This window comes from Prinia subflava, chromosome 29 (assembly GCF_021018805.1).
Source record: "Prinia subflava isolate CZ2003 ecotype Zambia chromosome 29, Cam_Psub_1.2, whole genome shotgun sequence".
In the NCBI taxonomy this organism is placed as follows: Eukaryota; Metazoa; Chordata; class Aves; order Passeriformes; family Cisticolidae; genus Prinia; species Prinia subflava.
Window position 1 is genome coordinate 682,253 of NC_086275.1, and position 22,432 is coordinate 704,684.

At 54.4% G+C, this 22,432-nt stretch overlaps 1 protein-coding gene and 1 long non-coding RNA gene across 2 annotated transcripts; both read left to right on the forward strand.

The window, feature by feature from the left end:
• Positions 1-9,590: 9,590 nt before the first annotated feature.
• LOC134562562 (uncharacterized) lies at positions 9,591-10,182 on the forward strand. The gene is made up of 2 exons (XR_010083197.1): positions 9,591-9,967; positions 10,131-10,182. It is a non-coding gene; the product is annotated as an uncharacterized LOC134562562 (long non-coding RNA).
• Positions 10,183-10,572: 390 nt separating this feature from the next.
• Positions 10,573-22,204, forward strand: STC1 (stanniocalcin 1). Its single transcript, XM_063420005.1, has 4 exons — positions 10,573-10,794; positions 13,502-13,644; positions 15,188-15,399; positions 18,656-22,204. Exons 1-4 carry the CDS (start codon positions 10,677-10,679, stop codon positions 18,924-18,926), a joined length of 744 nt encoding a protein of 247 aa, XP_063276075.1. The 5' UTR covers positions 10,573-10,676; the 3' UTR covers positions 18,927-22,204.
• Positions 22,205-22,432: the final 228 nt, after the last annotated feature.

Below are 22,432 nucleotides of genomic sequence, written 5' to 3' on the forward strand. Positions count from 1 at the left end.
CACAGCAAATCTGGGAATTCCAGCCCAGCCAGGAATTCCTTCCCAAAATCCCATTTAAATCTCCCCTTTCCCAGTGGGAGCCATTCCCTGTGTCCTGTCCCTCCATCCCTTGTCCCAGCCCCTCTCCAGCTCTCCTGGAGCCCCTTTAGGAGGCTCTGAGCTCTCCCTGGAGCTTTCCCTTCTCCAGGTGAGCATTCCCAGCTCTCCCAGCACCCAGAGGGGCTCCAGCTTTCTGTGGCCTCCTCTGGATTTATTCAGAGCATTTTATTTTATTAATTTAAACCTCTTTAATAAGCATATATTAAAATAAGAGTATTTTATTTATATAAACGGCTCCATTTCCCTGTGAAAGAGAAACCCCGATATTAACTCAGCAGTTACTCCCCTCCATGAAAAATCTTGGTTTTCCAGGATGTCTGATCCCCCCACACCAGGTCAGAGCTGATCTCACAGAGCCCCAAGGACACAAATTCCACCCAAACCTTGTCCTGGTGAGATCCCTGCAGCCCCAGGAGCAAACGCGGGGTTTGTAAGGAAACACAGGAATTTGGAGTGGGAATATTCTGGAAATCAGCTCAGACAAGGGAAAAGGGGAGCTCTGCACAGTCGGGATTTTGTTAAAATCACCGGGGCCTGGAGCTGCTGGGATTGAACACCAAAAGAAACATTTCAGAGTTTGTGACTCGCTCCACTCCAGGGAGTTCCAGCACTTTATTGGAGCTGAGGTTTCAGAGCAGTCCAGGGCTGGGTAAATATTGATTCTTCCACTCCAACCCAGCTCAGACAGAGCCAGGAAGGAGAAATTTCGGACAAACCCCCGAAAGGAGCAGCGCCCACGATCAATCCCTGTCAGCCGGAGGGGAGACCCGGGAGATTTGTGGATTAAAGATCTCCCCTGGCAGCACCACACGGAACCCGGGACAATGGGAGGTGTCACCGTGACACGAACGGGACACGGGACAACACGGGTTGCCATGGAAACGCCTGATAAACGGGCACGAGCACAAAAAAAATCGGCTTAATTTGCTTGTTTAAGTGGGAGGGGAACTGTTTTGATCCTGCTTAATTGCAGCTGATCGCCTTTAATTGCGTTTTTCTTCCATCAAGTCCGGTTTCCCTGCTCCGGTGATTTTTGGCAGGGGGGAAACTGAGGCAAGGATGGGATAATTCCCGGATTTTTGAGTTCTCCTTGCCTGGATTAACCCTTCCAGTGGGGCAGGAAAATCCCAAACAACAAATGCGTGTCTGGGGGAAAAAAGAGTTTGCTCACCTGCTTTGCCTGAGGAGGAATAAATCAGATTTTGGAGAAGTGGGGGTTTTGTCTTCTCCTAAATGTCATTTTCGAGGTGCGGGGTTTGGGGCTCAGCCCTGCTCCCACCGAGGCTGCAGAGCCCGGCCCTGCCTGTGCCCAGGGTTTTTATGTAACGTGGGAGAAAAGGGGAGCCCGGAGTGCGAGGAGCGGGAACTGCTCATCCCCTAATGACCGCTCCACTGCCTGGGACACAGCGGGATAATTAGGGGTTCTTTGCTCTTTAATTAGGAAATGGCAAACACCGATTAATCAATTACAAATGCCTCTTTATCCCGCGGTGCCCTGCAATTAACATTACTTAAATGCGTTCACTAAGCAGGAGGGCTGGATTTGGAAAGCCACTTCTGGCTGGGTTTTATTTTTATTTATTCTATTTTCCCGGTTCCCAATGTCCGAACCCTTTCCCCCCGCTCCTTCTGCGGGGATTTAACCATTCTAAATGATCAAACAGCGCTAGCAAAAGTTCCTTTTCCAAAAGGAAAAGCGCTTTTTGGAGAGCCAGAGGGGTGGAGGAGACGGGGCCGGGATTTCAGCGCGGTGGCACCGGCGGTGGCAGGGTAAAAACGCGGTGGGTACAATACAATAACCTGATTCATCCCCGCGCTCTCCCGGCGCTGCCAAAAGCGCGATGAAATCGCTGCGGGTTCGATCGGGGACGCGGGGGAACAAAACCTCCTCTCCCCGGACAGGGCGAGCCCCGGAGCGCGTCCGGAGCCGCTCCCGCCCCGCGTTCCCAAAGAAAACCGGGGAGGGCGCAGCGAGGAGGGCGAGGGGAAGCTCAGGGGAGGGAGCTGCGGCTTTCCAGGGCACGAATGACCGGGCAGGGAGCAGGGAAGGCTCCAGGAGGGGCTGCTCCAATCCCAGGGATGCTCCCAAGGCTCCCGGGCAGCGCATCCCGGCCCTCGCTGCATCCCAGGGATGCTCCGGGCAGCGCATCCCGGCCCTTCCTGCATCCCACGGATGCTCCAGGCAGCGCATCCCGGCTTTTCCCGCATCCCAGGGAGGCTCCCAAGGCTTCCGGACAGCGCATCCCGGCTTTTTCAGCATCCCAGGGAGGCTCCAGGCAGCGCATCCCAGCCCTTCCCGCATCCCGGGGATGCTCCGGGCAGCGCATCCCGGCTTTTCCCGCATCCCAGGGATGCTCCAAAGGCTCCCGGGCAGGGCATCCCGGCTTTTTCCCCATCCCAGGGATGCTCCCAGGGCTCACCTGCGCCGGGCGGGGCCGTGCCGGTCTCCTCCAGGCATTGCTGCCCTCTGTTGGGAGGAACGGGCTCGCTGCGGTGCCGGTCCCTGCCCGGGGCCGAGGTTTGGGGAGGGGGAGGCTCCCCCAGACCCCCGGGGGTGTTGCTGTGGGGGATCCTCAGCCCGGGCACACGGAGCGTCCTGAAAATCACCGGGCTTGGAAAGGAGCTGAGAGCTGATCCCAGCCCCGGGGACCCCTCCCACCATCCCGGGGGGCTCCAGCCCGGCCTCGGACACTCGGGGATGAGGATTCTCGTGTCTCTCCTTTGTTTTTAGGAATTCCGAGGTGCCCTCCCAGGTGGTACAGCCCGGCCTGAGGCACGGCTGGATAACCTCGGTTCTGTGCTGTGAGAGATCAGGGATTGGGGGGATTTGGGAAGGAATTCCTGCCCGGGAGGGCGGGGAGGGGCTGGGATGGGATTCCCAGATTTGCTGTGGCTGCCCCTGGATCCCTGGCAGTGCCCAAGGCTGGGCTGGAGCACCCTGGGCCAGTGGGAGGTGTGGGGTGGAACTGGATGAGTTCTAAAGTCCCTTCCAACACAAACCATTCCAGGATTCTGTTATTCCAGCGACACCGGAGCCGAGCACACCCGGGGCGAGTGACCTGCTGAACTGGGCCCTCAGGAAGGAGCCCCACGGACTCTCTGGACGGATTTTATTTTTTTAACCAGCCAAGCTGCACAGAGCTGGAGCTGGAGCTGATCAGGGTGCTCGTATCGAGTGCGTGCTCTCAGTCCGGGATGTTCCTGGCCCTGCTCCCGGGAAAAGAAGCTTTGAACTGGAGCAGTGGCCTGGGGCTCCCCACGGCTCCTCTGGCACGGGACAGGATTTTGGCTGCTTTGGGACAAAAGTGCTGCTGGGAGGGGCTGGTCCCATCCAGGACCCTGGAATGGGCTGGGAGGGATTTAAACCCCATCCAGAGCCACCCATGCCACGGGCAGGGAGAATTCCCACTATCCCAGGGTGCTCCAAGCTCCACTTCCAGGGATCCAGGGGCAGCCACAGCTCCTCTGGGAAAGGAAAATGTCTGAGGATGCAAAGCCCCCGTTTGTTATCACTGTCACCTCTGGGGTTGATAAGGCTGAGGCAGCTGGAGCTGCCACCGATCCTTTCGGGGCTGCCTAAAAACAGAGGCCAGGCAGAACTAATGGAATAAAAAGCAGTTTATTTCTATTTATTGAAGGGCCTCCAGGTAAATTTAGGGCACAAAAAGCCCCCCCAAGGGCTGCACCTTGTGTGAATCTCATCCCTAAAAATCCCTGTGTGAAATCCATCCCTAAAAATCCCTCTGAGAATCTCATCCCTAAAACCCCTCTGTGAATCTCATCCCTAAAAATCCCTGTGTGAAATCCATCCCTAAAAATCCCTCTGAGAATCTCATCCCTAAAAATCCCTGTGTGAATCTCATCCCTAAAACCCCTCTGGGAATCTCATCCCTAAAAATCCCTGTGTGAATCTCATCCCTAAAAACCCCCTCTGTGAATCTCATCCCTAAAAATCCCGGTGTGAATCCCATCCCTAAAACCCCTCTGGGAATCTCATCCCTAAAAATCCCCTGTGAATCCCATCCCTAAAACCCCTTGGGCTCCATCGCGGGTGATTTCAGGCCTGAATTTTACCCTTTCCATTTTATTCCTCTGGAAAACCGAAGGGTTCCAGGGGCTGTTTGGCAGCTGGGATGGAAAAGGGCAGAATTAACCCCAATTTCCCGTTCCTTTGGGCAGGGAGGGAGGGAGGATTCCCGAGGGGTCGGAGTCGCCCCGGGCTGTTCCCGCTGTCCCTCGGGATATTCAGATGGATTCTGTGCCTGGATTTGGGCCTTTCCCCTCTTCCAGCTCGGCATTCCTGGCATCCTCGCCCAAATTTGTGCTTTAATTCCCGGGAAGCCGCTGGCTGGAGGGGATGATGGTGCGGATTTTGCTGCCTGGTGGCTCTGTACCCCAAAATAACCAAAACTCGGGGCTATTTTGGGAAGCAGAGCATTCCCCAAAGCTTTTTCCTGCCTCGATTTCCCTGCCTCCCCTCCCCCTGCTCACTGCTCGCTGCTGTTCCAAGAGTGATCCCGAAATCCTGCCTGCCCCAGAGGGGAAAACCCACAATTTCTGTGACTTGGACTCTTTAATTACATTTTTTGTGCCCACAGTTCTCCCAGCCAGCAATTAAGCGCTGTTAATTAGCCCGCCTTCATCCTGCAGCAGCTCCAGGAGATATTTGCTACCCCCAATCCAGACCTTGGCAAGCTTTTCCCAGTGGAAATTTTTCTCTGGAAAAGATGGGAGCGATTTTCAGTTGTTATTCCAGGCCCTTTTCTCTCTCTGGGTGAGCAGGAGGCTTCCAGCTCTGAAATCCCTGGAAATAACCCCTGGGAATGTCCATCCATGAGGAGTTCTCCATAGGGGAGAGCTGGAAAATCAGGAATTTCCTGGTGTGGGATTGTCAGGAGCTTCCCTGAGTCAATTCTTGGGGTCAGCAGCTGCTCCAGTGGCCACCGGGGAGAAATTCCCTGGATTTGGGGAGGGTTTGGTGGCTTGGACTCAACAGCCAAATTGTCCTGTAGCCGAGATCCCAAAGCCTTGCTGGGGGTTCTGCACTAAACTGGGTTTAACTGGGGGGAGAATGAGGATTCCCAAATAAATTCCCCAAAAAAAGGTGAGGAGGGGTGGGAAGAGTGAGGACAAAACGATGCTGAAATCCATCAGCCCATCCTTTATGGCATTGCCTGGGTTTGATAGGAATACAGATCATTTTTCCAGCCTGGTTTTGATAGGAATACAGATCATTTTTCCAGCAAAGAAATTCCTGCTGATTTCCAGGCCCTGGCAGAGCCTGATCCAACACCCCCAGATCCTTCCCAATAATCCAACATTCCCGGATCCTTCTCAGTCATTCCCTTCTCCTTCCCTTTCCCCTGGTCCTGTCAATAATTGCAGCCTCACGTTGGGCATTAAACAATCGCAGCCGCAGCCAAACCCACCCTGACTTCCTGCACGTAAAGCTGAGGCATTAAATCCCTTTCATAATCAGATTTCCAGCGGGGTTTTTCTGCCAGGTTGGTGGGGCCTGTAGCCAGATCCGAGCGGCTCTGTCGGGGCAGACTCCCGGGTAACTCCTAAATTGCATCCCGCCCTTTGGAACGAGTTCTGACGCCCCTGCCCGGTGCAGCCGGGGTTCTCAACCTGCGCTAAGCAAATTAAAAGGTTCTGCTGGGCCTCTCCTTGCTCTGCTTCCCTCCTGCCGGGGTTCCCGGCCTCGGGAATCGCGTCCCGGCCGCGTGCGGGGCCGCGCCGGGGCCATGGCGGGCAGCAGGAGGGGATGGAATTCCTGGGTCGGGCTCGATGTGCACCTGCTCTGCTCTGGGGAGCTGCTCCAGGGCTGCCGGGGCGGTGGCCCCGGGCCAGGGGCTCCACAGGGGCGGGTGTGAGCCTGGAGAATCCTGGAGCGCTTCCCGCGGGGCTGGGAGCACCTGGAGACCGCAGGAGCGGGAATGGGACACCGGGAGCTGTGGGGTCCCCGTCCCGTGGGGGCCTGGAGGGGGCTCGGAGCAGCCCGGGCTGGGGGAAGGGGGTGGGACGGGAGATCCAGCACCCCTGGCAGGCCGGACCCCCGCGGTGCCCCCGGAGCACCTTTGGGTGCCGGGAGAGCCGGGAAGGGTGGAGGGACCCCGGGGATGGGTGCGGGGAGGATGGGGAGGGGAGGGAGGGGAGCTGGGAGGGAGCAGGGGATGGTGGATGGGGAGGGGCTGGGAATGTTGGATCACTCGGGAGAATCTGGGAATGCCGGATCATTGGGGAGGATCTGTTGGATTGCTGGGGACGATCAGGGAATGGTGGATAGCTGGGGAGGGAAAGATCTGGGAATGCTGGTTTGTTGGAAAGGGAAGGGAAGGGAAGGGAAGGGAAGGGAAGGGAAGGGAAGGGAAGGGAAGGGAAGGGAAGGGAAGGGAAGGGAAGGGAAGGGAAGGGAAGGGAAGGGAAGGGAAGGGAAGGGAAGGGAAGGGAAGGGAAGGGAAGGGAAGGGAAGGGAAGGGAAGGGAAGGGAAGGGAAGGGAAGGGAAGGGAAGGGAAGGGAAGGGAAGGGAAGGGAAGGGAAGGGAAGGGAAGGGAAGGGAAGGGAAGGGAAGGGAAGGGAAGGATCAGGGAATGCCGGTTCCTGGGAAGGATCAGGGAATGCCAGTTCTGGGGAGCAGCCGCGCAGGGCGGATCGGGATCCGGGCGGGACGTGCCGGGCAGCGCCGCTCGCTCCCGAGGTGATGCAGTTGCTCACGTCCCTCCGGGGCGCGGGGAGCGGAGGATCCCGGCTGGAAAAGGGGATAAAGGTGGGAAGGATCCCGTTACACAATGGCAGGGAAGGGGGGCCGCCCTCGCAGCCGTTCCCAGCCGGGAGCAGCTGAGCAGGGAGCGCGGGGGGGTCACCGACTTCAGCTCCTCCTTTCTTTTTCCTCCTTTCTTTTCTCCTCTCCCTCCATTTTATTTTATTTTATTTTATTTTATTTTATTTTATTTTATTTTATTTTATTTTATTTTATTTTATTTTATTTTATTTTAGCGAGGTCGGATAAAAATCTTAACACCTTGGGAATAGGGGAGCAGCACAAAAGGCCGGGCTGTGCAATTTAATAGGAGCTGCTGAATGGGAATGGAAAGAAAGGAGGGGATTCTCCCAGGGCTAACAGTGCCTTTCTTTTTTCTTTTTCCACGCACCAGCCAGGAAAAGAAACCCTCCAGCATTTCACCTCCCAGGGAAGCCACGGGGAAAATCTTCCAGCAGGTTGTGCCAAGCTTTCAGAAACAAACAGGGAAACTTTTTATTTCAGTTTGGTTTTGTTGGTTTTTTGGTTTATTTATTTAATTTTTTAAAATGAGGCTGTAGAGCAGCTGTTACCTGAGATGAGGAGGAAGGAAAGATTTAGGGAAAACCTTATCCCTTAATGGGTGTTCTTGTATCCCTAAACCTTCTAAGAGCAGTTTGGAAGGGCACTGCCCTTGAACGAGCCAAGCAGGGATTTCAGGGTTTCCATCACTTTTCCCCTTTAAAACCTGGCCCAGGGTTGAAGCCGAGCTCCTCTGCCACCAAACTCCTCAGAAATCCCACAGAGAGGGCAGAATGGAAGTTTCCAGGGAATTCTGAGCCCTTGTTGCCTTCAATACACAAAAAAAGAGTAAATTTGCTCTGGCAGTGCAGCACTCTGAGGTCTTGGGCAGAAATTCGCTTTTACGACTCCCCTGACAAATTTGACATCGGCTCAGTGCGGGTCCCTCACTCCTGGAATCATCACCCCCAGCTCTTTTAAAGCAAAATAATAAAAATTCTGCCTCCACAGGGTCTTTTTGCGGCCTGCATGGAGTTTTCCTGGAGTTTTACTGTTCGTGTCCTGATCCAACACCAGGTGAGCCTCACCCCCTCCTGCTCCTGCTGCTCCAAATTCAAACCTGCAGCAGGTCCAAACATCAAACGTGGCCCTCAGGGAGCAAATCCTTGAAAGGAGAGGGGGGAAAAAAGTGGGGAAAAAGGGCAGAAAATGTGCTGGAATCATTTCCGTGTCCCCTTGGACTCCTGTGGGTGCGGATGTGCTCCTGTGGAGGGCCAGGAAAACCTGCCGAGGTTTGCAGCCTCAAAAAGCCACAAAAAGCCCCAAAAATTGGGAATGTTCACCTTGGGGGTGAAGGGGTGCAGGGATGGGAGCTCGCGGTGCAATCGTGTGGAAAATGAGAGGAGAGGAGAGGAGATTCGAGGAGAGGAGAGGAGATTCGAGGAGAGGAGAGGAGATTCGAGGAGAGGAGAGGAGAGGAGAGGAGAGGAGAGGAGAGGAGAGGAGAGGAGAGGAGAGGAGAGGAGAGGAGAGGAGAGGAGAGGAGAGGAGAGGAGAGGAGAGGAGAGGAGAGGAGAGGAGAGGAGAGGAGAGGAGAGGAGAGGAGAGGAGAGGAGAGGAGAGGAGAGGAGAGGAGAGGAGAGGAGAGGAGAGGAGAGGAGAGGAGAGGAGAGGAGAGGACGGCGCTGGAGCCGTGACTCAGCCCCCATTGAAGTCGCTGCCAGAGTTGCTTTTGATTTAATCAGGATCAAACCCTCCGGGATTATTCTCGCTTCCAAACTGGACCGGGGCTCTGAAGTGGAGAAACCACAACGCTTTGCGGGGCTGCCGCTTCTTTTTCTTGGATTTTTTTTTTTCTTTATTTAATGAATTTGGCTCGGTGCCCCAAACCCGGAGCCGAAACCCGAAACCCGAAACCCTCCGGTTTCAGGGCTTTTGGAGCGCGCCTGGAACATCTGGCACAGCTGTTCCCGTGACCCCCGGGCAGGAGCACAACCTCGCTCCTGTTCCCGTTCCAAGGGAGCCGAAACCGCCGGGACGGGGCAGCGCTGCCCGGGCCGGGCTGGCAGCGCCTTCCCGGGAGAGATGGGAGGCAGGGATGGGCAGGATCCAGAGTTTTCCCAGGGAAAAAAAAATCAGGAATGAGGCAAAGCAGCAGGCAAAGCTCCTGGAGCTCCATGGAAGGAGCCTCCTCCTGCTCCTCTTGAAATTCTTCCTCACTGCCTTAAATTAAAGGTAAATTAAAAGTTAAATTCAGCTGCCAAAATCCCCAATAAACGCCCTAAAATGAGGTTTTGCACCTCCTCTGAACGGCGTTTGTGGAATTGGTTCGGCACAGGGGAGTTCTGTACCTGGATGGATCCATGGACCTGTCCAAGGCACCACAGAGCTGGGAGTCCTTCCCTTCCCAGAAAAGATCCTGGGGGTGGCAGAGTGAGCCCCAAATGAGCTCAGGATCCAAATTAGCTGAGCTCAGGTCAGCCAGACCTGATCTCTGAATCCTCGGGTTTGTTCTAAGCTGCAGGAATTTGTGACTTTTTCTCGGGAATTCTTTCTCCTCTCACCTTTCCCGGTTTCCTCCCAGCTCTGAGGCTCCACAGCCCTGGAACACCCAGAGCCCCGAATCGTCCCTGGGAGCCGGGATAATCAATCCTACAGCGCGTTAATCCTCGTTCCGTGCCCATTAAAACCGAGATTAAATCAGGCATTAGGGTGCCTCCTCCCGTTATGAAATCTGAAAAACAGGATTGAGTTTGGAGCAGGGAGAGGAGGGGGATGAGGAAAACCGCGGGACACCTGGAACCCGGGGCTTGGGACGCAGCAAAAGGTTTGGGCAGCTGATTTTAGGGCGGGAACGGCGCAGGTGAGGGGAGCTGGGGCGAGGTTTGGGGCAGGACGAGCGGTTTGAGGGATTTGCATGCGCCTACGTGAGCGCGGGGATGAGTCCCGAGGGCTGGGGCAGGAGGGAGGCACCGGCAGCGCGGGGAGAGGCGAGAGCTGGGCAGGAGCGAGGGGGTCCCCGCCAGCCCCATCGCCACCCTCGAGCCCCTCAGAGCCGCCCCGAGCCCGGGATCACGATGGGAGCGGCTTTTCCTAAAGGGCAGGTGATTTTCTGTGGCGGTGGGGGCGCTTCAGGACGGCGCTGTCATTTCCTCGAGCTCCACCATCCATAGGAAGCCTCCCCCCTCCTCCTCCTCCTCCTCCTCCTCCCCTCCCTTTCCCACCGCTCCTCCGAGGATGAACTTTTCGCTCATTGTTCTTTGGCAGGTACTTTTAATGGGCTGGAAAAAAAAAAAAAAATAAAAGAAAAAAAAAAGAAGATTCTTCCTGTGAAGTCGCAGCTTTGCGGGGCTTGAATGAGTCCAGTCCTCCCCCGGCTCTGCCCAGCGCCGCCGATTGGCTCCTCAGCCCGGGGGGGACCGATAAGGGCGGCTATAAAACCCTGGCAGATCGCGGTCCCCCAGCGAGCAGGAGCCAGAGGGGCCGCCCGGATCCTCCGCACATCCCCGCGCTCATCCCCGGCCTCGCCGGGATCCTCCTCCCTCCTTCCCTCCCTCCTTCCTTCCTCGCTTCCCTCCCTCCTGCCAGCGCGCATCCAGCTCCACATCTTCGCTCGAGCCCGAGTGCGAGAGGAGAGGCGCACACAGCCAAAAAAAAAAAAAAAAAAAAGAGAGAGAGAGGAAAAAAAAAAAAAAAAGAGAGAGAGGGGAAAAAAAAAAAAGAGAGAGAGAGAGAAAAAATCGAGCCACTCAAAAAAAAGGGAAAAAAAAAATAACCAACCCAACCCCAGTCTTAGCGGAAACTTGTCAGAGAATGCTCCTAAAGTCCGGTCTGCTGCTGCTGCTGCTGCTCAGAGCGTCCGCGCCGCACGAAGCCGAGCAGAATGACTCCGTGAGCCCCAGGAAGGCGCGGGTGGCAGCGCAGAACTCAGGTAACGCCACGCTCGGAGCCCCCGTGCCTTCAACTGTCTCACATTTCTCTGCTGATGATTTTTCTTCTTCTTTTTCTTTTTTTTTTATTTTTTTTTTTTATTTTTTCTTTCTAAACTTACCGGCAGCACCAGTGCTCCTGTCGGGGCTGGCAGGAGCTGCTCGGGGATCTCCTGTAGGAGCCGGGGCAGGGAAGCGCTGCGAGGATGCGATCCGGGCTCTCCCCTCCTCCCCCAGCTCCTCAACGAGTCCCGTGCGCTTTTTTAAAATCATTTTTTATTTTCCTGCTTGCATGCCTCCCTCTCCCTTCCGGTGTTAAATCCCTCGCTTTTTAGGAAGTTGATAAAATCCATTGTTCTGCCTGTTCAAACAGGGGGAGCCGGGGCCGCCGCTCTGAAGGATGCGGTGACCCAGGGGCTGTCCCTGATTGTCACAACCCATCACCATCGCTCAGCTGCCACCGAAAAAATATAAAAATACATTTAAATGTTAAATACATTTAACAAACTCGCTTTCACAATGGAGAGGGGAAAATATATATATATATATATATATATATATTATATATATATATATATATGTATATAGCTGGATGTGTGGACTTTGCTGCTGAGATAACTTGGAGACATTGTCTGGAACAATGGGAATTTAAATTTTTTTCCTTCTGCCGTGCCGCAGAGATGTTAAAGCCCTGACTGGGAGCTCATTAAGAGCTGCCTTATTTTAGCTCTGCAGCGCTGGGGAAGGGGTGCCCGCTGCATTTGCTTTTGTATTTGGTTGCTATAGGAACCCGGGGTCTCCCTCCGAGCCCCGCGCACCCGGAGCCCGCTGCGAGCGAACTTCTAATTGGGACCTGTGGAAAGCTAATTACGGGGCTGGCTCGTGCTGCGGGAGGTTATGAACCGGGGAGGGGATGAATTACAGAATATTCGAATATTCCTCCCTTCAGGCACGTCAGCAAGAGCGTGGAGCGACGAGGGGTTAATGGGGGGATTTTTTAATATATTATTCCTCTTTTTTTTTTTTTTTTTTTTTTTTTTTTTTTCCGGGAAAAATCCCGGTTGTAAAGAATTCTCTTTGGGGTTTAACTTAGATTTAATAACTTGTGTTCTCTCCCGGTAAAGCCTCACTTTTCCCACACCCCGGGGCTGCAGGGGGGACCCTGAGCTCGCATTTCTTCTCCCCCCAAGAATGTCTGGTAACCGGAGCCGAGCGTGCCTGGCCCGGGCGCGGGAGGGGACAGATGCTCGGCTCGCCCCGAGGGGTTAATCCCGGCTAATTTCGGGGCAATCATGTGGCAATTGTGCTGATTCACTGTTAAAACGCACTGGATCTGCTCCGAGGAAGCCGGGATGACACGGATACCCCACCGCCGCCTCCGGGGTTTCATTATCCCCGCAGCTCCATTACCTGAACTTTTTCTGCACGAATTTCCCTTCCCCTCCCGAATCTTTTCTAAAAAATGACCATTTTTGGCTACACTTGCACACTCCCAGGGCAGTTTTAGCACCCAGCTGCCGGATCGAGTCCTTTTGAGTGCTGGGAATTGACCCCCGAGCTAAAATCTTCTTTCTAGGTAATTCAGGCGTTTTAGAAAAGCACAAACACCTCCCGAAGAGTGCAATTTCCTGAGACTTCAGTCTCATTTTCGGAGTGGTTTTGTGAGCCAGGTGCTGCCAGGCTGCTCCCGTGGGACAAAGACCACGGGGGAGATCTCAGCATTCGGAGTTTTCCACTGGCCCATCCTCATCCCTGCTCCTTCCTCAGAGGGAGTTGGGATAGAGATGGAAATGCCTGGAGTGAGGATCGGGGTTGGGATGGACATTTCTGGGCCCCCATCCAAGCCAGGACCAGGAGGGTTTGGTAGTTGGAGTTTCTGTTCCTTGGGTGCTGGTCGTGTCTTCAGAGAACCCTGGGATTGTAGGATCCTGGGATTGTAGAAACATAGAATTATAAAATCATGGAATTATAGAATCATGGAATTATAGGATTATGGAATCCTGGAATGGTTTGGGTTGGAAGGGACCTTAAAGCTCATCCCGTCCCCTGCCATTGCAGGGACACTTCCCACTGTCCCAGGCGGCTCCAGCCTGGCCTTGGGCACTGCCAGGGATGAGGAATCCACACCTCCCCTGTGCCAGGGCCTCACTGCCCTCCAAGTGAGGAATTTCCCCCTGATATCCGACCTAAATCTCTCCTCTTTCAGCTTAAACCCATTCCCAGCTGTTCTGTCACCGTGCACATAAAAAGTCGCTTTCCCACTTTTTTACCATCCACTTTTCAGCACCAGAAGGGGCTCTGAGGTCTCCCTGGAGCCTTCTCCAGGTGGGACTCTTCCACCTTGATCCCATGGCAGATTTTGGAGCATCGGGGCGGGTCTGAACCGTGCCTGCCTGGCCTGGTGCCAGAGAGGGATTTGGGATCCCTGTGCTGACATTCCTGTGCCTCAATCCTGGAGCAGGATGTAACCTCGGGCTGGGATCCCTGTCCCTGTGCTGACATTCCCGTGCCTCTCCCAGAGCAGGATCTGGCTGTGGGCTGGGATCCCTGTCCTGTTCTGACATTCCCATGCCTCTCTCCTGGAGTGGGATTTAACCTCGGGCTGGGATCCCTGTGCTGACATTCCTGTGCCCCTCTCCTGGAGTGGGATCTGGCTGTGGGCTGTAGTCCCTGTCCCTGTTCTGACATTCCCCCCGTGCCTCTCTCCAGCAGAGGTTGTCCGCTGCCTGAACAGCGCCCTCCAGGTGGGCTGCGGCGCCTTCGCCTGCCTGGAGAACTCCACGTGTGACACGGACGGGATGTACGACATCTGCAAATCCTTCCTCTACAGCGCCGCAAAATTCGACACTCAGGTACGGCCAGGGATGGACCCAACCCGGCCAGGGATGGACCAAACCCGGCCAGGGATGGACCAAACCCGGCCGGGGATGGATCAAACCCGGCCAGGAATGGATCAAACCCGGCCGGGGATGGACCCAACCCGGCCAGGGATGGACCCAACCCGGCCAGGGATGGATCCAACCCGGCCAGGGATGGACCAAACCCGGCCAGGGATGGACCAAACCCGGCCAGGGATGGACCAAACCCGGCCGGGGATGGACCCAACCCGGCCGGGGATGGACCAAACCCGGCCAGGAATGGATCAAACCCGGCCGGGGATGGACCAAACCCGGCCAGGAATGGATCAAACCCGGCCGGGGATGGACCAAACCCGGCCAGGAATGGACCAAACCCGGCCGGGAATGGACCAAACCCGGCCAGGAATGGACCAAACCCGGCCAAGGATGGACCAAACCCGGCCGGGGATGGACCAAACCCGGCCGGGGATGGACCAAACCCGGCCGGGGATGGACCAAACCTGGCCAGGAATGGATCAAACCCAGCCAAAAATAAAACCCGGCCGAGGATAAACGGGAGCCGCCTTTTCAAGCCCCTGCGGGTTCTAAAGCACGTGCTGGGAGCTCCGCTCAATGCCTGCCTTAATTTAAGCTGTGCTTTGGGCAGGATTAACCCTCCCCTCCCTGCAGCCCTTCCCGCTGCTCCCAGCCCCTCGTTTCTGGCTCCAAGCGTTTTTTATTTCTCCTCCAGGGCTCTTTTTCCACCCGCTCCCTGTGAGGACTTGGCACGGAGGGTTCCGTGGGGAGGAGAGCGAGGTTTCCTCTCCGTGAGGAAATAGAAATGTTCTTCAAACAGAATAAATCTCCTGCCTGTGTGACCTGGCACAGGGCTGGGCTTTGACTTGGAAGCGTTTGGGTCTGGGAATTCACGGCCAGGTTGGGGCTGCAGGGAGAATAAATGAGAAAATATTGGAGGGTTCTGCCAAAATCCCTCTCCCTCTGCGCTTCCCTCCCAAAATTCACACAGTTCCCTGTGCTCCTGCTCCCAAGGACAGATGTAAAAGCTCCTAAAGGTCCTTGAGGTCTGAACCAGAATGGCATTAAATGAGGCCCTTTAATTGGCATTAAATTCATTATGAGTGGATCTGTGGGGCAGGACTGCTCCATCTCTGGTCCTGGCATTCCCAGGCCAAACATTCCCGCTGCCTAAATCTTTTGGGAATGGGAGCTCAGAGCATCCCAACTGCTGAGAGCCACAACTCTGCAAGAATTGGGAGAGTCCAAGCCCCATTCCCCGCCGTGCCTGGCAGGTCTGGAATTGCAGGAGGGTAATTAGCGCAGATGGTTCATATTTACATGGTTTAACACATTTTAGTTTCTCTAAAGGTTTCAATTCAACCCCTGTGCCTTTCTGTCTCCCTGGGGAACCCGGGCTGGGGCAGCACTCCAACATCTCCCCCTCCTCATTGAACCATTGTGCTTTAAACATTTCCCAGGGCGTTAATTTTGGGTTTTCTTCTCCCCCGTGGAAAACCAACTCATTTATTTCCGTTCGCAGGGAAAGGCTTTCGTGAAGGAGAGCCTCAAGTGCATCGCCAACGGGGTGACGTCCAAGGTGTTCCTGGCCATCCGCAGGTGCTCCACCTTCCAGAGGATGATCTCCGAGGTGCAGGAGGAGTGCTACAGCAAGCTGGACATGTGCGGCATCGCCCGGCGCAACCCCGAGGCCATCACCGAGGTGGTGCAGCTCCCAAACCAGTTCTCAAACCGGTACGTGGGGCTCCCCTTGCGTCCTCAGGATCTGGGATGGAGAAACGACGGTGCCAGACCCCAAACCTTTAAAGCAAAGGTTTAAAAAAACTCCCTCTTTTTTATGCAGCACTTCTTTTTTAGTACAGCCTTCTACCACTAAGTATATCTTATTTTATTACATAGCACTGAAAATCTAATAGTAATTTTTCAGTTGTTTAAGATGCTGTTCCCTTTTATATTTACAAAGGGGGAATCTAGGAGCCAATCTGAAATTTAGTGCCAAAACCTCCATAAATTCTAAACTGATGAAAGATGAAAAAGAATTGATGCCGGTGTTGTGATTTGTAACCGGTGTTTACATCTGGCTGTTTCCCAGTCAAGACAGTGTGAATTTCACACCAATTGCAAAGTGTCATTCCAATACTGTTTATTTGAAAAAGCTTTTAATGTGATATTATTCAAAAGACTTCTGAACTTTTTTGCCCACACTGTTAAAAGTACTCCACTACTTTTCACATATCAGTAGAATGAAAAGAAACTACTGCCTTCCCCTGGGCACAGGACTGTCCCCGTCCTCCAAGGACAAGGGACACGGGGAGGCTCCAGGGAGCTGCTGCAGTCACGCTGCAGGGACAGGGATTTCTTCCTCCAAACCCTGGAACAGGCAGTGCTGAGTCTTGTGATTGGGATAAAGGAGATCTTTCGGAGAGGCTGGAGGAAATAATTCTGGGGTTGGAGAGCAAATGGAGCTCTGGGTCGCTGGCTGTGGCCAAGGCTCAGCTCCTCTGGGGTGGCTTTGGCTGGATCCAGGAGCACCCCAAACCTCCAGACCTGTCCCCGGAGAGGTGTGTAGGGGATAAACACATTTTACATTGCATTAACCACAATAAATTTATGCAGAGGATCCCAGAATATTCAGAGTTGAAAGGATTATGGAAACCTATTTCCTATTAGAGAAAACTCTGTTGTAGACGGAGAATTTTTTTTTCTTGTCTACCTAGAGAATGGCAAAATCGGGAAGGCAAAATTTTACTGGGAGGAGTAAAAATGAAACTCGAGTGTCTTTTGGAAGAGGTTTGCTGGGAGAGGAGAGGCAGCTCTGTGGTTGAAGGGATGGAGCTCGGCAGCCCCTGGAGGGGACACGGGGACGCTCGGGCGGTGCTGGGGATGCTCCTCGGGCAGGACCGAGCCCTGGAACTTTCCCGAGGTGGAGGCAGCTCCTCCCGGGCCGGGCAGAGGATGTGGTGACACATTCGCTGAGGAACAAAAGCGGCGGCATTTCCCAGCTCCCAGGCTGGAGGAGCATCCTGCTTTCCCAGCCCGGCACACGGGATCGGAGCGCGGCCACCCAGGGGAAGGAGTTAAAGGTCACTGCACCTTCCTGCCGTCAGCTCAGGGCAGGAAAAGCTCAGCTCACAGCCCGGCTCTGGATGAGCTCCGTGTCTGGCCCTGCTTTAAGCCTGGCTCAGCTTTGCTCATCTCCACTCCAGACGCGGCTCACAGCGAGCCAGAGCCTGGGGCTTTTGTCCTTTGACCTCACCCGACCTCCCCTGGCTGCTCCAAAGGCTGAGAGCTGGGAAGGATTTCAATGGGAACTCTCATTTCCCTCTTCCTTCCCCTCCTCCACCTGCAGGTTGTTCTCCTCTCTGCTCCCGTGGAAAAAAATGTCACCGTGACCTTAAAGGGCTTAAAATAAGTTCCCCGACGTCCTCCCAGGCAGGGATCCCAGCAAATGTGGGACTGCTGCCCTTGTTCCCGGCTCTGTGTCCCTGGGAAGGCGTTCCCTGGTGCAGGGAGGTGCCAGGTGCTCTCCCAGCCACGCTCTGGGGCTGTGGAGGAGCATTCCCTGCAGGAATCCTCAGCAGGGCTGGGAATTCACGTCCTGGCTGCTCCTTGGACAAGGAATTCGTGCCCAGGGCTGCTGGAAGGGGAAGGTGCAGCTGGGGGGGGCAGGGGGAGCCTCGCTCGGGGTTTGGTGCGTGGTGGGCTCGGAGGTGACAACGGATCCTGAGGAGGTCCCGAGGGAATCCAGGGATCTGCCAGGCTTGGAGTGAGCTGCTTGTCCCTGTGGTCCTTGCAAGGCTGTGCAGGGAAAGGGACCAGAGGGACAAAAGGGACAAGGGGGACAAAGGGAAATGACAATGGATTGTGTGTCCTAAAGATCTGTCCCGAGGGAATCTGCCAGGATTGAACTGAGCTGCTTCTCCCCCTTCTGCTCCTTGTGGGGCTGTGCAGGGAAAGGAACCAGGGGGACAAGGGGGACAAAAGGGACAGAAGGACAATGGTGCCGCAGGGATGGATCGGTCGTGGCTCTGCCTCAGAGCAGCGGCCAGGCCAGGCTGAGATCCCAGCAGGATCTGTTGTTGCCAACATCAATTATTTTCCTTCCCCAAGCTCCAGGAGCTCGGGTGTTCAGCAGAGAGTGAATCACACCCTTTAACCATTTCTGCATCGCTCACCTCCTCTTTTTCCCTTCCCCGTCCACCAGGATCACTCCAAACCCACTGTGCTCAGTCCCTCACCTCCCAGAGCCGGGGCAGCTGCTGGTTTAGGGCAATTAAATCAGAATTTTGGCGATGGTGTTCCTCCCCTCTGCCAGGGGCTCTTGGGGGCAGCGACAACCAGGTTGGACTCGGCCTTGTGAGGCCTTTCCCAGCCTTAAAAATTCTGACAACACCATCAGAAATCAATGCCAAACACGCTCTGGATGTGAGGCCTTGGGAGAGCTGAGCTGGAGCAGAGACTGGGCAGAGCTGGGGAATAAAGCAGAGATTTATTGAAAGGGCTTTAGGGTGAACCTTGGGCAGGACAAGAGCCTGGCCAGGGCTGCACCCAAGGGGGACCCAAAATGGGCACAGAATGGGCACAAAATGGACCCAAAATGGGCACAAAATGCACAGCCGGTCCCGAGGTCTCCCCCTTTGATAAGTTCTGGTCCATTTGCACATTGGGGTTTCACTGTCCCATTGCAGCCCCAGGTTCTGCAGTCCCATCCTTCTCGTTCCTCCCTCAGCCCCCCTTGTTTGTGCTTTTGGGCTGAACCCTTGTCCCAGCTGTCCTTGGGGTGCAGCAGGAACAGGATTTGTTTTGTGTTCCTGCTGTGTGAGGAGCTGAGTGAGCCTGAGTGTGAGCTCAGAGCTGCACCCTGGGCAGCACAGGGCTGAAATACAGGAAATAAAACTGAAGGCATCAGACGAGTCAAACCCCCTGATTGTCCCCATTTTGCCACCCATCTGGGGGTTCACCTCGCTCTAACCGTGTTCCTCTGCCGCAGGTATTACACCAAGCTGGTGAGGAGCCTGCTGGAGTGCGACGAGGCCACGGTGAGCACCATCAAGGAGAGCCTGATGGAGAAGCTGGGCCCCAGCATGGCCAGCCTGTTCCACCTGCTGCAGAGCGACCACTGCGCCCAGGGCCCCCCGCGGGCCGAGTCCCTGCGCAGGAGGCTCTCGGAGCCGCAGAAGCTGAAGCTGCTCCTCAGGAACCTCCGAGGTGAGGGCTCGGCGCCGGCACACGCCAAGCGCGGCTCGGCCGAGCGCGCCTGACGCGGCCCGAGGGGAGGCCGAGCGCGACCAAAGCTGAGGGCTCTGCACCCCAAAGCCGCTGGACTGTCGGTGTTTTAGCCCCTCTGAGCTCCCCAAGGAGCCGGGTTTGGTTCCTTGGGGCAGGTTTAGTTCATTTTTGCTCCTCCCGGGCGGCGCTCGGTGCGGCAGCCGAACGGCTCCGGCTCTTCTCTTCTCCCCACAAAAAAAAAAAAAATCTATTAGCCCACAAAAACAAACAAACAAAAAAATCTTGGTTTTAAGTAGGTGGTCGGGCCTCCATGCAGCAAATTTTGGAGGTTTGTCCCCAAACTGGCACCACCCAGGCCTGGAGATTTGGCACTGAGGGGAGGAGCAGCTCCTCTCCCTCACGCGGCCAAAGTTGCACTAAGAGCTCTTGCACATCCCAAAAATGTCCCGTGGGGTTCGTGTCATGAATCCGTGCTGGCCACGGAGGAACGCGGACGTCGCGTTCCTGCCCCTGCAGTGCCACGCTCAGTCCTAACCCTCCAGCAGAGCGCTGGGAGCGCGTTTAAACCGGGCTTTACCAAACTCCCTGCGCGGTTTAAGCCGCCAGGACCCGGCCCCACGGTGCAAAACGAGTCCAAACCACCCCAAAAACCCCCAAACCTGGAGAGGGACGTGTCCCACCTGGAGCTGGCCAGGAGGTGTCTGATCGTGCGTTGTATTTCAAAGCTCACATCTCTGTACTGTATTTAACCGCCTGAAGCTTTAAACGAAGCCTAACAGCAACAAAGCCTGTCTTAAGATTAGAGTATTAAAGGCCTTGCTCTAACTGTGGTATAAATAGTGCTAAAATCTGTCTGTGCTGTCCATGAACTCCGCCAGAGTCTGCTTCAAAGGAGCAGGACAGAATAACTTTATTGCCTAAACTGAGTTTTTTGTAAGTCAGCTCTTTCTTTGTTATTGTTTTGTTTTTCTGGAAGCAGCACCTCTGTCATAGTCAGGAGTTCACGTTCCACTCTGTGGCCTTTTCAGAGAGGAAGAGGGGAAAGGTTTAGGATGGGAATTGCAGGGCCAGGAACGGCCTGTCAGAGCTAAAATTGAGGAAAAATCCAGAAAAACCCCAAGGTCAGGCTGGTCAGTCCTGTCCCCACACGGGGCTGCCAGGAGATGCACTTAGACCCGAGGCAGAGCCGCTGGGAATTTCGGGATCATCAGATCCTTTGGGAAATTTTGGGATCATCAGATCCTTTGGGAAATTTCGGGATCATCAGATCCTTTGGGAAATTTCGGGATCATCAGATCCTTTGGGAAATTTCGGGATCATCAGATCCTTTGGGAATCTCAGAGGGGAAAGCTCCCATGAGGATCTCCGGGGAAAGGCAGGGAAATCCCAGATTCTCCTGAGCTCCAGCAGGAAAGCTGAGGATGGGGAATGAGGGCTCTGGGAGCTGCCTTTGCTCCATCCTCCTCCTCCTCCTCCTCCTCAGCGGGCTCTGGGAGGAAGAGCAGAGCTGGGAGACCCCAAACCCCCTCCCCACCACAGCCCTGGTGAGGCCAAACCTCCCCTCTGTGGGGTGGGATCCCCAGGCCAATCCCAAATCCATCCCTGGAGCCTCTGCAGAGAGGGAAACTCTGCCTCAGACCATTGGAGAGCTGAGGAAGGAGGGATCTCTCTTTCTCATGGAAACCTGAAGCAATAGAACTTTAATTTTTTTGTGTGTGTGTTGTTTGGAAAACCACAAAGCCTTTAAACCAGAACTTGCTGCTAAAATATCAAAACCAGGCGCAGTGGCAGCGTTTCAGATGTCGCTGTCTTCACAAAATGTCACCCAAAAGTGCTGGCAGAGAATTGGAAACAGCAAAAAAAAGAAAAAAAACCAAAAAACCACCAATGTTGCTGACACTGGTGGAAGATCAGAATTTGTGATTTTATTTTTTTGGGGATACTCCAAATGGGGCAAGGGCAAGGAAGATGCAGAGCTGCTCCTTCCTGAACCAGGCAGGGATTGAGAGGCTGACACGAAGAGGTTCTGAGAGGTGGAAACCAAAATTTTCTGGAATATCCCAGCCCTAAAATTGGGATTACATTTAGGAATTGATCCCAGCGGTGCCTCCCTGACTTCCTGTTGGGAGCCAGGGAATCCCGCTGGGCTTTGTACATCCAGTCCATGCTTTTATTTGGGAACGGGGCACAAAAATCTTTCCCTGGCTCGGGGCAGTGGCCAAACCCCAGCTGGGAGGCTCAGCCCGTGCTCCAGAGCTCCCAGTCTGGGATCCCAAAGGCTCCAAGAGCTCTCCCAGGACACTGGGCTGGGATATTCCCCATGGAAAGCGGCTTCCTCACCCTCTCATTTCTCTGCAACCCCAAAAGCAGATTTGGAGCCCTGGACCTCCCAATCCCACCATTTTTGGGGGGATTCCATAAAGAAATTCCCCTTCCCAGCAGTGATTCCTCCTGAATGTGGGCGGGCAGAGGAGTGGGGAGAGGATTCCCCGTGCTGGGGTTTGCTGTGGTGCCCCAGGAATTCCCCCTGAGCCACCCCTGTCCCAAAGAGCCACAATTCCCAATTTTTGAGCTGCTTTGAGGCCGCTTTGGTCCCCCCGCTGGGGCAGGGAGGAATTTGGGAATTTGGGGATTTGGGAATTTGGGGATTTGGGAATTTGGGGATTTGGGATGGCTCCTCCCTCCCCTCACCTGAGCTGGGCACTGCCAGCCCTCCCCGCTCAGGAGAGGGGTTTGGAGGCTCTTCCCACCCCTTGGGAATGAAGGAAAAGTTCGGATTTGGGCATGAGAGACCCCTCGGGATGGGGAACGATCCCCCAGACCAAGCCCAGCGATTTCACCTCCGAGTTCGGCTCTGCTTTATTTTTTTTAGTCTCACACAAGGATTTTTCTCTCGGGGCTGGGAGGGGCTTCCCTGGGAAGGTTTGCATGAGTCTCGTGATTTGTTTGCACTTTAGACGTTTTTGTGCCATTATAAATTTGCGTTATTTGTATTTATAATTTAAAGAGACCTGGAAAAGGGAAAAGGGAGAGAGTTTGGGGGTTTTGGGGCGGGAGTTGGGTTTGTTTTTTATTTTTTGCTGATTACTGGAACAAACAGTGAGCATATCTGGTATATGTCCTTATTTATTGTTTCCGTGACATTTGTAAAGCTCTGTGTGTTCATATAAAGGTTATTTGAAACATATCATAGCCAGGAGAGAGAGAGAGGCGAGTTATTTTCTCTGCTTATTTTTATAATTAAAGATGCGTAACGTAACGAGGCCGACGTTGGATTTTCTTCTGCAATGAAATAAAAAATCAAATTTAAGAGGTTTTGGTGTCTGAGTCTTTACTGGGCTGTTGATGGCAGCAGAATAAAAATGTTGGATTTTCCTTGGATTGAGCATCAGAGGGGATACATTTCAATCCATCCAAGCCTGGGGATAAATTTCCATCCATCCCTGACCTGGGGATAAATTTCCATCCATCCAAGACCTGTAAATAAATTTTTATCCTCCACAACCTGTAGATAAATTTCTATCTATCCAAGAGCTGG

Excerpts from the sequence above, each read along its gene's own strand:
- STC1 (XM_063420005.1), top strand. The coding sequence starts at position 10,677 with ATGCTCCTAAAGTCCGGTCTGCTGCTGCTGCTGCTGCTCAGAGCGTCC. Across the intron at positions 13,645-15,187 it reads CCGCAAAATTCGACACTCAG|GGAAAGGCTTTCGTGAAGGA; the intron begins GTACGGCCAGGG and ends TTCCGTTCGCAG. Across the intron at positions 15,400-18,655 it reads CCAAACCAGTTCTCAAACCG|GTATTACACCAAGCTGGTGA; the intron begins GTACGTGGGGCT and ends CCTCTGCCGCAG.